The 14,292-nt window shown below is 39.4% G+C and overlaps 1 protein-coding gene across 2 annotated transcripts in view; it reads right to left on the reverse strand.

Annotated features, from left to right (window-relative positions):
- LOC138397221 (uncharacterized protein C9orf85-like) overlaps nucleotides 1–9,832 on the reverse strand; it is a 360,452-nt gene extending 350,620 nt beyond the window's left edge. For both annotated transcript variants that reach the window (XM_069491188.1, XM_069491187.1), the window contains exon 1: nucleotides 9,598–9,832. In XM_069491188.1, the coding sequence (XP_069347289.1) occupies nucleotides 9,598–9,735 (138 nt within the window). In that variant the 5' untranslated portion in view covers nucleotides 9,736–9,832. The remainder of the gene's footprint in view (nucleotides 1–9,597) is intronic.
- Between the last annotated feature and the right edge of the window lie 4,460 nt (nucleotides 9,833–14,292).

Raw genomic sequence — 14,292 nt, forward strand, 5'->3', positions numbered from 1 at the left:
GGCATATATGCATACGTTGACCCTTCATGTCAAAATATCATGTCAATTTCATGACTGCTTTCTGTTTCTCCTCAGGGACAAACAGAATCACATTTTTAATCTGTTAAAAGTCACTGAATCTTGACTACAATTGAACTAATAAATCCAACTTAAGAAAGAGTTAAGGGCAAAACAAGATGTTCCCTTCACTACTATGGATGAATTTAATCTTTAGTGGTTCCTTTGGCTTCCTGAACCCCAAAAGAAAATTTACATGAATGTGAAGTCTTCTGGGCTTCTGCCTATTAGAGACACAAGAAAAAATGAGCCTTAATCTCAATGCACCTTCTTGAGAGAAATTGGAATCATGTTCTCATGTTCGAATCTGTTCTATTTGTCTGGTTCCTACCAAAATGGATGGGAACATAGAGTCACCAAATTGAAGCCCCTAAAAAACTGGGCAAATCCATTTGCACCATAGTTTAAAAAATATTCATAGAGTAGTACTTGGAATAACTCCAGAAGGAACATCTGTGGCTCAGCACAAACCTACTCTTTCTAAATACAAGATTATACAAATAAAAAACATTTTTTAAAGAAAATGACTTTACTTAATTAGCAATGGGACTGTGGATTGTGTTCTACTGTAGTGTAAAGTTCTGGTTACTTGGGATATCTTTTGCATGTTTATAATGAAGGTATGGTGATGCAGTCTTACTTAGAACAGCTTTGGAAAAAATATACATTTCTTTACCAAAAATAATTCTTCATTTTCAGGTAATGAGAAGTGGTGAAAGCATTTTATAAAGAACTATCGAAAAGATTCTTCTATCTTATTCCATGATTTTCCTTTGTAAGAGAAATTAAAAGGAAATTAGGAATACATGGATATTTTAATTCCTTGGGTGCATGAATCATGAAATCCAGCTGATACTTTTCCTTCCTGTTAAACATTGGGAATATTATATTAAAATAGACACACTGATCATAACTACTAACCACTTCTCAAGCCCTTGTATCCTCATAGTATGGATCATTATAGCCTGTTGAGTAATAAGAGAAGTTTATAAGAAAAGCTGCATGATTGAAATGAGCACAACATGAAATCAAGGACCCTCACAGTTAGATAGAAACTTCAGCCCTCATGGACATCTCCACTGGGGCATCCTAAAAGCTATTTTAATTCAACATTCCCCAAACTGAATGCAACATCACTCTCTACCTCTCTCCAACCTACTCCCCTCTGGTTTTTCCATTCTGAATGGTAGCAGCTCTGTCCATTCTCATTGTGAGATTAAGAGTTGACATTTACTTTCCCCCATCTCTCCTCACAATCAGCAAATCGCTACATCCCGACAAGTCACCTCCTAAAAATCCCTTCACTTTAAACAGTACACCACCACCTAAGTCCAGGCATGCAACCTCTGTCACCTGGATACTTAAAATGATTTCCCTTACTCTGTTCTCACTCCTTTCTTCCTCATTGATGCCTAGTTTCTCAAATATCTCTCAAGAGATTCCTGTGCTCATAACTGTCCTTTTGTACCTCACCCCACATAGGATGAAGGCTACATACCTTAGCATGGAGTAAAATACCTTTCTTGCTTGGATCTTCAACAAAGACCTTATCTTTTGCCGGTTGTGCACAAGCACCCTGCATTTGGCCATTCTGAACTCTTGGAAGTTCGTCTCAAATATGATATGAACAGCTCCACAAATGTGTATCTACTGTCCTTACCACCCAAATAAGCTCCCCCACTAATTTTCCCATAAAATCCTACTTGTTCTTTAAAAGGCTCTTTAGATGTCCTTCCCTAGGAAGCTCTGCTTTGCTCCAGAGAAGCACTCTTTTCTCTCCCCGTACAGCATCTATCACATGTGTCATAACGTTACTTGTCTGTCTCCCTCATTAAATGGTAAGCTCCTTAAGGGCCTCTTGTTTAGCACAGGGTGTGGCATGTGGTTAAACATTCAATAATTACTTTCTGGATGGATGAATGAATCTAGGCTAACTTCTTCCCTTGTCAAATGAGGTAATTTAGCTTCAGAGAGGTTAAGCAATTGGTCCAAGGCCACATGACTGGATAACAAAAAGCTAATAAAGGCAGACACCACCTGCCACCAGATTCCAGCCTAGTAATTCCTCTCTGCATCCAGCTGCTTTCATTTTGACACAGTCATGTCTCACACCAACACTTTTCCCTGAGTTTCCTATCTTTATTAGTGAATTTTTATTTTGGGCTTGGTTTTCTTTTTTTGGCACCAATACCTTGGTTTTCCCTTGGGGAACTACCTCTAATGTATTTCTGATGCCCATAATTCGAATGGAGCTGGCTCCATATCCTGACTTCAGGAGAAGACAAGACCCAGGGCTGCCCAATGAGAGTGCAATGTTCCCCTGTTTGAGTCAGAGACAATAAGAGTCAGCCCAGGACTTGAGAAAGAGAATCTCTCTTTCCACTGGGCTATGAAGCTAAACTGAGAGAAGAGGGTCTTTGAGAAAGAAGTCAAAAGAGTTGAGAGATTTCTGAAGACACAGAGTTGAGAGATTTCTGAGGACATTGTTTAAACACCTCCAACCAGTCATTCCTTATGCCAGCATGGGGAGCCTTTGCAATGTGTTGACTTGCTAAGTTATGCTCTATCTTCCAGAATCGCCTTCACTATAAATGTCTAATTAGAGTGGAACACAAAAGACATTTTGCAAGGGATTCAGAAGGTGGATGTGAGGCAGCCATATTGTTTCTACACATGAAAGGCCAGTCCTGATGCAGCATGTGAACATTGTTGCTTACCTACTGACTTGCCTTTGTTGTTGTGGGGCAGCTGCCAGGATTTCCACTACTCCACCTTCCCTCAGATCCTCTTACAGTTTCACCAACTCCTGGACCACGTGCACGTTTAGCTTCCCTTCTTCAGGAAGAAGTCAATGTAGTCTAGATGTAGTAAGGGATGGATCTGGGTTCCAGTCCCTTCTCATAGGTTCCAGTTCATGTTCATGGGTACCAAATTGTCCTCCCTCTTTCCCACCAGCTTTCTTCCCAGACAGCTAGCTCTGGTGTCCTCAAGCTCCAACATCAGCAACAAAGACAGCAGCTCTATAGAGACAAGCTAACCAGCTTTCACAATTGCATAGGTCAAATTCTTGTTATAAATCCCTTAGTGTGTGTGTGCATGTGTGTGTGTGTGTGTGTGTGTGTGCGTGTGTGTACACATGACTTTGGTTGACTGAACCCTTCTCTAATTGGACCCCAACAGATACACAGTACTATCTCTGGACTATCCCATTACACAATTAATGTTTAGGTCAGTATGAATTTGGTTTCTGTTACTTGCTGCTAAAAAGGACTAATATGCAGGATTATTATATCTTGACTAAATAACTTGATACCCTCAGTGCAAGATCTGTGTTTCGTTTATCCTTAAATCCCCAACACGAAGCAAAATGCCAGGTACATAGTAGGCACTTGACAAACACAAGTCAAATGAACTGACAACAAATGGCTACAGAATAAAAATGCTCTCTAGGGGACTCAGAGTTAAAGCCTCGCACAGTGTGAATCATGTGGAAGATGAAAAGGAGGATGAGAGGGAACCCCAGGCCTCTGGAAGACCTTGAGGCCGAGGAGCAGCTGAGCCTTGCACCTGGCAGCTTGGGGCGAGGGGCAACACATGCCTGACATCTCATGTTCACCACAAACACAACAGGTGTCCCGGGGCCAGCCGGCCCTTGCACGGAAGTGAGCTTCCTTTCACTGCCACTAGATGTACATAACAGAAGTGGCACAGGAAGTCATTTTTTTCAATAGAAAATCTCAAAGCGTATCAGATTCCTAGAAAAAGAATCTTCTGAGAAAGGTGATTTCACAGTAAGAAACCTCATGAATCATCAAAAGAATTTATATCTGAGACAAAACATAAATGCTAACCATTCTGTGTGCTTGCCTAGAACACTTTACCAAATCCCAAGGAAATAAATGTTTCAGGGAAACCACAAAGACAGAAATTTCTGAACAGAAATCTTCAGCCTGGTTTGACTGATATTCAGTATAAAGTGAATCAGGCAATTAACCAGTTTATTTCCAAGCACAAGCCTTCACCAAGAAAAACATGAGACATACACATTGAATATTGGATCAAAATGATGGGGAGGATGGTAGGCTGATAATGGTCCCCAAAGATATCCAAGATCTAATCCTGGATTCTGCAAATATTACCTTATATAGAAAAAGCATATTTGAAGGTGTGATTAAATTAAGGATCTTGAGATGGGGAGAGGACCCAGGATTATCCAGGTGGGCCCTAAATACAACCACAAGTGTACTCATTAGAGGGAAGCAGAGGGAGACTTGAACACAGAGCAGAAGGTGATGAGAAGAAGAGGTAGAGAGAGATTTGGAGATTCTGGTCTTGAAGATGAGGTGAGGGACCATGAGCCAGGGGACACTGCTCTATGAGGTCAAAAGGTGAGGAAAGGGACTTGTTCTAGATCCTTTGCTGGTAGTGGGTAGGGTGGGGGAGCATGGCCCAGCCAATACCTTGGTTTCAACCTGTTAAAACCCATTTTGGACATTTAACCTCTAGAACTGTAAGAGAATAAAGTGTATTACTTTAAGCCATCATGTTTGTGGTAGTTTGCTAAAGCAGCCATAAAAACTTAACATTAGGGACCAAGCCACAGAGCTGCAGCTCACCGGACATAGAAACAGGCAGCAAAGCTGCACATGGGCCTGTCAGTAAGCAGACCCAGCAAAGACCAGAGGACATACAGAGAAGGGGCCAGATGTGCTCCACACCCCAAAGAATGCCCTCTCAGATACAGGATAATCTGTAGGCCCCCTCAAATACTCCCGCATCTACATCAAGCATCAGAAAAATCTTTTCTGGATCCACTGCCATCTGCTCTCCTAAACTTTTTCTGGTGACCTTGGTATCTCTCCCAATGACTCATATCTTGCTTTTCTCTCTCTGCTCTGTTCCTAATTGACATTTCATTTAGATAGCTTGAAGGTTTCTTTCCCTGGCTCTACCTTGGGATACTGTCTTTATGGTTTCTGTTGGCCCCTTGCCTCACATCCCAGGACCCGAGCAGCTCCATTTCCACATCCACCCTGGTTCATGAAATCCCACCTGGAATTATTGGCCCAGGCCACCTTGCTTTCCTATGAGGAAAGTGTAGTGGAACAGAAAAAATTGTCTCTGAAGCCAGAGGGAGACCTGATTTTGGATCCTGGCTCCACCTTTTGCCAGTATGCACCCTTAGCTTCCTCAAAGGCCAATTTTCTCTTCTGTGAACTGGAAATAATACTGTCTTCATAGGGTTGCTGTGAAGATTCGAGATAATGTGTAGAAATTTAGTATAGTGCTTATTGCATAGTAGATGTGCAATAAAAGTCCGTTGTTATGATCATTCAAGTCAATGGTTATTTTTATACTTTCAGTTGATATTGTCTTTCCTGTGACTGTGGTCTCTAGAATGTAACCCCTCCCCTGCATCCACCTTATCTAAGGTAGTCTCTACTTGGGCATCTTGAGTACAACGCTTTTCCTCATCTAGGAAGAGCACAAGTTATATGTCAATGAGTCATAACGGATGTAAAAATCCAATTTGAGTTTCTTGTCTGACCATCTGGGTATACTTGCAGAATGGAATGTGAAGTCAGACGTTCTGAATTCAAATCCCAGTTCTAGTTCTACTTTATAGATATGGCACCTTGGACAAATTATTTATCTTCTCTGTGATTCAGGTACCCCATTGTAGGATAGAGATAATACAAGTGATGAACAATGTAATAGAAAATTGTGGGAAGCAGTGCAACAGACACTTCACAAGAGCATATCCAAATGGCAAAAAATAATAAAAGAAAAGAAGAAATGCTCCACTTCATTGATCTCCAGTTCAGTACATAATGAAATGCCACTACATACTCAGCAAATTGGCCAAAATGAAGATGACTACATCTTGGTGAAGAAGGGGAACAACTGGGACTCCCTTATACTGGGAATGAGTACGGCAGTGTTCTCAGACCCAGGCAAGAGGGTTCTTTCTGGCCCCAGTCCTTCCTTACCCCATGGAGTAAGGAGTCAATGGAGCCTGACCTATCACAGGCATGGAATACATGTTAATCCCAATCCCCCGCCCTCCTTCTCTTTGTCTTCTCTTCTTTTTTTCTCTTTCTTTCTTCCTCCAATTTTTCCTTCCAGCCAGGGGAACCTCTACCAGACAGAATCCTTAGAGTCTCTTCAGATGAGACCCTTTATTAACATTCTAAACAGAAACAGTGACCAAGCTCACCTTAAAGTGTATCCAAATTACATACCATGATTTCACTCTCTAATTAGACGAATGTTTCCACTGAAGAAATTCACTCCTCACTTGTTGCTTACATAGAAAACACCTGCAGTTGATAGGGTCTTTTAGGACCATGGGTAAAACTTCCAGAGAATTATCCATGCTGTGGGAAGTGGAGGATCAACAAATTCAACAGCTGATAGCAACAAAATTCACTTCATCTGAGGATGAACAGGTACAGCTAAGGCACTTTACAGGCTGCAGTGAGCACTCTACAAAATGCCTCCAACAGGGGAAGGAGGGTCCAGAAAGAGGAGCTCAGTATCTGATGAGCACTTGCTTATGGTGCACAAATACTAGTCTACAGTTTCTTGCACATTCTATTTGATTTAAACCAAAAATTTACTAAACACTGAGGAGTAACTGGCTGCGAACAGAATTAAGTTCTAGGATTTTTTCTATAGAAATACTCATGTGCACAATGATACACTGTAAAAAGTTCATGGAATGACTACGTGGAATATGGAAAATTAGAACCAATTGAAATGATTATTATTAACAGAATGTTCAGACTATGATAGTGCCATATTATGGAGTAATATGTAGCTGTTAAAAGAGCATAAATTTCCTCTACGTGGGCTAGCGTGGAAAGATATGAGATATCCAAGGAGAAAACACTGCAGAACAATATTTAATTCCCATTTACATAAAAATTTTAAATAAAGATATGTGCTTATAAAATACATAAAAAATCATTTGAAAGAATTCACACCAAAAGGTAACAGGGTTACATCAGAGAAAAAAGAATTAGGGAAATGAGAAGGAAGAAAGGCAGGAAGGGAAGGAAATGACAATTTACTTTTTCCTGTTTATATTTCTGGTTTGCTTAAAACTTTCACAATAAGCATGTATTATTTCGATAACTTTTAAAAACTTTAAGGTATTGGATTACTTTGGAAACAAGTTTGAAATCAGCTCCATTGTTTACCTTGGGCATTTACTCCATTTTTGTATGTATCAGTTTCCCTAAGTGTAAAATAGTAATAACAATTAATACTTCATGGTGTGGTAGCAGGGGATGATCCTTAACCCAATGTGTGATATTTTTAAAATTTATCTGTAAGGGTTAACTATTGTTGTGTAATAAGGCATACCAAAAATCAGTGATTTTAAACAATGACCATTTATTATCACCCATGTAACCATAACTTTGCTGGGGGTCAGCTGATATAAACTGGGCTTAGCTGGGCTGCTCTGATCCTCCTCGGACCAGTGGGATAATCAGGGCATGTTCTTCTCATGGTGGTGGCAAAAGCACAGACAGTGCAAATATGCAAAGTCTATTAAGTCCTCCACTCAGAACTGACACACTGCAACTTCTAACTTCATTGTACTGGCCAAACCTGTCACACTATCAAGCCCAAAATAAAGGGATATAGAAATATGCTTCACTAAGGGTGACTAACCATCCCAGGTTGCCTGGGACTGAGGGGCTTCCCAGAATGCAGAAATTTCCATGGTAAAACCAGAAAAGTCCCAGGTGAACCTTGACTAATTGGTCACTCAATGTCTCTTTCTATTCCTTGAGTGAGTTGAACTTCAAAGTCACCCAGCAAAGAACATAGTATAAGGACAGGTGAAGACTCAAGGCCAATGTTGCTATCCACCACACTGTTTACACTGTTATCATCTCGGCAACTAGGAAGACAGACAAACAGTAGGTGGTCAAAATTATTTTTGGTAGATTGATGTTAAGTTAGCCAGACAACATCAGATCCTCCCAAACTCTCCATCAACAGAATATTTCCCAGAATATTCTCCTCAAGTAAAAGGGCATTAAAGATGTAGCAAGGGGTTGTAGCATCAGACCAGGGACTAGGATAGATTCTTGAAGAAGCTTAAGACCCTTTCAAACCCAATTCTAACTTCATTTGACTGGGAATAAGACGAGTCTCCCTAAGACCGACGAGAATTGCTGATATCAAACTCCTCTCCTTCTAGGGAAGAACATTTTGCTTCTAAAAGACTTTTACCAAGAGCAGGTTGTTTGACTTTTAGTCATCTGCTTGTGTGTGATCATGCATATTTATCTAGCCCCCTCAGCTTTACTAATCCTTTTCAAATGTCAAGACCCATAGTGGGTGGTTTGCCACAGAGGTTAAATCCACAGAGCCACAGGGAGCTCCACTCTGACGGACGTTTCCATTTTCCTCTTCCTGTCTAGCCTGCACATTTCTCATCTGAAGACAGGCCCTTACTGGATACGATCAATGCACAGCCATAAATCACAAAGAATGATTTCTCTCAATTCACAACCATTTTCTTTATCTGAAATACGCCAAAGAAGAAAGCCTATTAAAGACCGCAAGTGTTTGGGCTTTTAAATCTTTTTTCTTTTCTTTACTTTTTTTTAAGGGATTGGGTCTCACTCTGTTGCCCAGGCTGGAATGCAGTGGCATGATCATAGCTCACTGTAACCCCCACCTCCTGGGCTCAAGCGATTCTCCCACTTCAGCCTCTTGAGTAGCTGGGACTACAGGAGTGCACCACCATGCCTGGCTAATTTTTTAATTTTAATTTTTTTGTAGACTTGGGGATCTTGCTATATTGCTATATTGTGGCCTCAAGCAATCCTCCCATCTCAACCTCCTGAGTCACTAGGATTACAAGCATGAGCCACCACTCCCAGCTTATGGGCTTTTAAATCTTTTTTTAAAAAATTTTAAGGAAAAGCAGGACTCTAGACATTACAAATGGGCTGTTAAAATACCTTGGAGTTCATTTTCATATGAACTTGGAGAATAAAACAGAAATACTAACATGCTTACAAAAACACATTCAAAGGACAGAATCAACTGGGAGCTATCAAAAGAGTTGGAGGGTCAACATGGCAGGTCGTTTCAAAACCACAGGGAAAATCAATGAGAGTTTAAGTGACCTCTGGGGCAAATATCTGGCCACTAACTGCTTTACAAATTCCAATCTAGATGCCAGTAGTAAGCGAATTAAACTGCTTAGAGCACTTTTAATGATCAAGAATGTGTAGTTTAGATAGATTACCATAAATTACGACCAATAGTTTTAAAGGGATCCGATAATCAGCTTTATTACACTCTACCTGGATTAAATAAATGGGGTCAACTAAAGTATAAAGACCTTTTTAGCTGCTCACCTGCCCTCATAAATGGATACTCTCCCACTCTGCGACGCTTACACAGCCTGCAGTTCTGAACAGACCACCTGGTCTAAAAGATCTAGCAGCAATTTCATCTGAAGATTTACAGTGTTATTAATCACCTGGGGCTGATAGAAATGGACATCTTTACCTTGCCTGAGATTCCAGCACAGTTGAGCACCGAGGACACTTCCAGTTTACAAACAGTGAGGGCAAAGAGCAAGCCGATCCCCATCCTGAGGCGAGCTTCCTCCCAGTGCTTCTTAGATCTGTTGGCTCCCAGTCCCATCTGTTTTGATTCTCCTTTTAATTTGATGAGGCAGGTGTTCCAAAAACATCATTCCAGGAAGCTGTAAGAAGCGTGGGGTAAATAACAATCAGCTGTGTTGCTACCCTCAGCCTTTCTCTAAATGATCCCAGCTGGCATGATGACTATCACATTGAACCAGGAGACCTGAGCTTGGGGGACAGCTTATCCGTTAACCATGACATTCTCTGAGATGGGTGGACCATCCAACATTTTATGAGAACATGCTGACTCATAAACGGGGAAAAGATAAGACAAAGTGATAATGTTCACCTAGCTTTTCAAATTATCGAGGGAATAAAAGAAATTGCAAGGCAAATATCTATCTTGACTTAAAAGCTACTCAAGGCATAAGAAACAAAGGAAAATCTATCATGCCATAGAAAGGGTCTCCAGAGACCTGGGGCAATTCTTTTTTTCTTAATGTGAGCCATTGATTAACGACCTGGGATAAGGGAATGTTTAGGGAGTTGGAGACTTGTGCTTTTATTTCCTTCTGGGAGTAGAAAGTGCAGGAGAGGAAGTCACCTTACTAATTAGTATTGGAAGATTGGGGTTAGAGGACAAAAGAGGAAATGAAATTAATTTAAGGAATCTTATGGGAAGAGATGAGGGCATGTAAAAGAAGTCTTCACAGAGATGAGAGTGACAACTAACAGCTACTGAGGGCTTACTATGTGCCAAGAACTTCCATGTTAATTCTATTCTACAGGACAGGTACTACCACGTATTCTATCATTTCTAAGAAAAACACAGACATACACACAAAGTTTATACATATATATCATTTTGATATATTTATAACATTTAAACACAGGATTGATGTCACTTTACAATCACCATGGGCCAAAGGGCAGACGTGATGTAATTCTGTCATTGTCTATGAATGTGTAAACTCATATTACTGTCACTTCAGTTGACTTATGCACATCAGTGGCACTGCATATGCTGAGTTTAATTGCTGTTTAAAAATCTTTTACACTATGACTTGGTATTTAAACTAAAGGTTATTTGACAAGCATAAAAGCTGAGCAAAGAGGTGAGTATAAATTTGGTATTAGTAAAGCAAATATTCATCATAGGAAAGAAATTTCATCTTTTCTTTCAAAGCAACAACCAAATGCTTTATGGGGCTCTAAGAAATGAAGCTACCAACAAATAGATGAACTTGTGCTTCATTTTGTTTCTGAGCTATATGCAAAATAATTGCCTATTATATGCCAAGTAATGCAAGTGAAGGCAGGGCAAATGGCCAAATCCCCAGGAACAGATTAATGACATTTCCAAATTTAGAGAGCCTGATTTGACTGACTCATACATGATTAGTGGTGTAATGTTTTGTTTTTTCTTACTGGTACATAAAACAATGGTGCATCTCCTGTCTGATGGCACTTAGATTCAATTAACTAGGGATTTACTGCATTTTTTTTCTTCCTGTGAAAAAACAGAGGCTCAGGTGAGTTAAATTACTTGTCCTAAAGGCCACAGAAGGTGAGTTCTTAAAGATATCGTTTAAATTAGGTCAGTCTGATTCAGGAACTTATGATCTTAATCATCACGATAAACTACTTACCAAAACAGAGAAAGAAGATCGGCATAATCCCCTAAAAATTAAGTCAGATCATGGTACTTCGCTTTCCCAGAGATCTTCATTTTACCCAGAGTAAACGCTGAAGTCTTTCCAAGGGCTTCCTGGGCCTTACGGGCTCTGTAGTTTTCTTCCCACCCCCTAGACATTACCTCTGGACCTCATTTCCTACTATTCTTCCTCACTTACTCTGCTGCAGTTCCACTAACTCCCTGATTTTCCCTCACCATGCTAGCAAGCCTGCTCCCACGTCAAATATGCTCCTACCTCAGGACCTTTGCACTTGCTGACCTCACTACCTGGAACACTTTCCCACCACATCTCCACTTGGTTCACTCCCTCATTCCTTTGTTGTCTGTTCAAATGTCATCATATCAAAGTGGCTCTCCCTGACCACCCTATATATTGATAAAATAGCAAATAGCAGCACTATGCTCCAACCATCTCATGCCCTCTCTATTCCCTTTAACATATTTTATTTTCTCCATAGTATATCACTATATGAAATATTATATATAACTTTATATGCTTATTGCTTGCTACAAGTAAGCTTCAGAGGCAGACACCTTCTTTTATACATTTTTGTATCTGTATAGACAATAGACACTCGTTAAGTGAATGAAAAAAAAAAAAAAAACGAATGGATCTTTCTTGACAATGTTAATCCGCTATCTTTTCCTTCTGTTTTATTTTCAATTCAGAAAATTACATCAATTGGCATCTGTGGATTATAATTATTCGTGAATCAGTAATTTGGTTTTTTACTCCATTTGGGAGAATAGTAAGGGATGGCACTCTTGTAGCACTGTGTTTCCCAGTGCAGATCCCAGAGCCAGACTACCTGGATTTCAATGCTGGCTCCACTCCTTTCCTGTGTGACATCATGAAAGTTCTTTAACTCCTCTGAATCTTTCTTTCCTCCTCAGTAAGACTGAGATAATAATAGCGTAGGACTTACTTCTGAGGATTCTTATAAGGATTAAATTAAATAATACAGGGCCTGATGTGCTAAATAATAAATGAAATATTTTTATTGGCAAACTATTACCAATTTACCTAACAGGAACCATTAAGAACAAGATACTTCTTAAACAGAGGAAATTCTTCCTCCAAAGGAGATACCTGGCGATGCCAGAGATATTTTTGTTATCACAACTAGGGATGGGGTAGGGGGCGATACTGGCATCTAGTGGGTAAGAAGCCAGAGATGCTGCTAAATATCCTACAATGCACAAGGGGGCCCTCCGCAACAAAGAATTACCAAGCCCAAAATGTCAATAATGTCATTGATGAGAAACTCAGAGAATATTTAATTTCAACATAACTGCAAACTTCAGCACTATAAGAGAGCTAAGACATTTAAAGGGAAACTTTTTTTTTTAAACCACCACCACCGTGTCTGTCATGCCTTAAAATCAGCTTAGAGATGAAAATCCACATTCATCTTATCCCACTCTGAAGGCCTGGTCTTAAATCTCTCCTTACCATTGCCTTTCTGTTTCCAGGCCAAACCGATACAGGTGGTCTGGATCTCAGCATTCCCAGGCAATTGTCCTTGAAGATTCCCCGGTTGGCCATTTCAGTTCTGCATCAGACCACTAGAGGGCAGAGAAACACTATCAATCACTCAGCATTGGGCGCCGGATGTAGTTTTCAATAATATAAATCTTAATAAAATGCTAAATTATTCCTGGACCCTAAAATAAAAACTGTCCAGAACAGATTTATAAAGCACCTCTGTAGATACACAATTTAAAAGGCTGATTCAAGTATTTCACCCTAATTTGTTGTCACTCTCAAACTGTAAAATATGGTAGTAGTTTAACTCAATGTCTTATGTTAAATGGAGACCTAATAAGTGGCCATTGACAATATTGTGACTTTTATGACACCATTATGATGATATTATGATTATTATTATGACTATATTGGTAAAACTCTTTCTTTGATGAAGATGTAATTATACTGTGAGTTAAATCCTATCAAATTTATTTAAATGATCTTCCCCACAAGGAATTAAGCAAAAATTGAGCATGAATTGAAACCTAAAAATGAACTCCAAATTGTAGTAAATAGCATTATTTTGCTGAACCCTGAACCAAAACAACTTAAAGTATCAATGCTTATTGTCATTCACTAAAGATTTAGATGTATCTCAGTTCCACAAACTCAAGTTTGGAATGAGGCACTGAGAGAAAGTTAAAGGAAATTTTGGAGGAAAAATATGAAAGAATTATTTTAAAGAACAGAGTGTCCAGCAGTTTTCCCTTTCAACTAAAAATTAACAAAAGCACGGATATAAATATTGCATAAGTGATTACTAAACTTATTCTTATGATCTTCCACATTGTCCATAATTATTGTTAAAGAGATTGCAAAATTCTGTTCAAACAATCATTTTAACTTTCTTTAACTTACACACACGCACACGCACACACATGCATAAACACAAATAAACAAAAAAGCTTGTGAGTATTTTGACATGGAGCTGACAGACTGAACGACGCTGTCAAATCAGTAACTAAGAGTAGGAATCAGTGACTCAGAAAGGTTTACGTATCACACTAGAAAACATTTTATTTTAGGAGACTGCATAGAATAGTAGTTAACTACGTAAGTCTGATATCACAGTATCCAGGTTTGAAGATTCCCTCTACAAGGTAACAATTTTGAAGCTCTGGGGAAAGCATTTTATATTTCTGTATCTCAACTGTAAAATAGTTGTCATGTCATAGTACACACGAGCGTATATAGGTACAGCACTTAGAACAGTGCTTGGCACATATTAACTCTATATAAATATTTTCTATAACAATTATCATGTCCTTTAATAGATAAGCCAAGAGATCATATCGAATGCTTTTCTACTTTCTGTTGGGCATGCCCCCTCTTTCTAAAGTTCCCCTAAATCATTTTATTCTTCAAGTAAAGCAACAGACTGAACATATTTG

This window comes from Eulemur rufifrons, chromosome 16, assembly GCF_041146395.1.
Source record: "Eulemur rufifrons isolate Redbay chromosome 16, OSU_ERuf_1, whole genome shotgun sequence".
Lineage (NCBI taxonomy): Eukaryota > Metazoa > Chordata > Mammalia > Primates > Lemuridae > Eulemur > Eulemur rufifrons.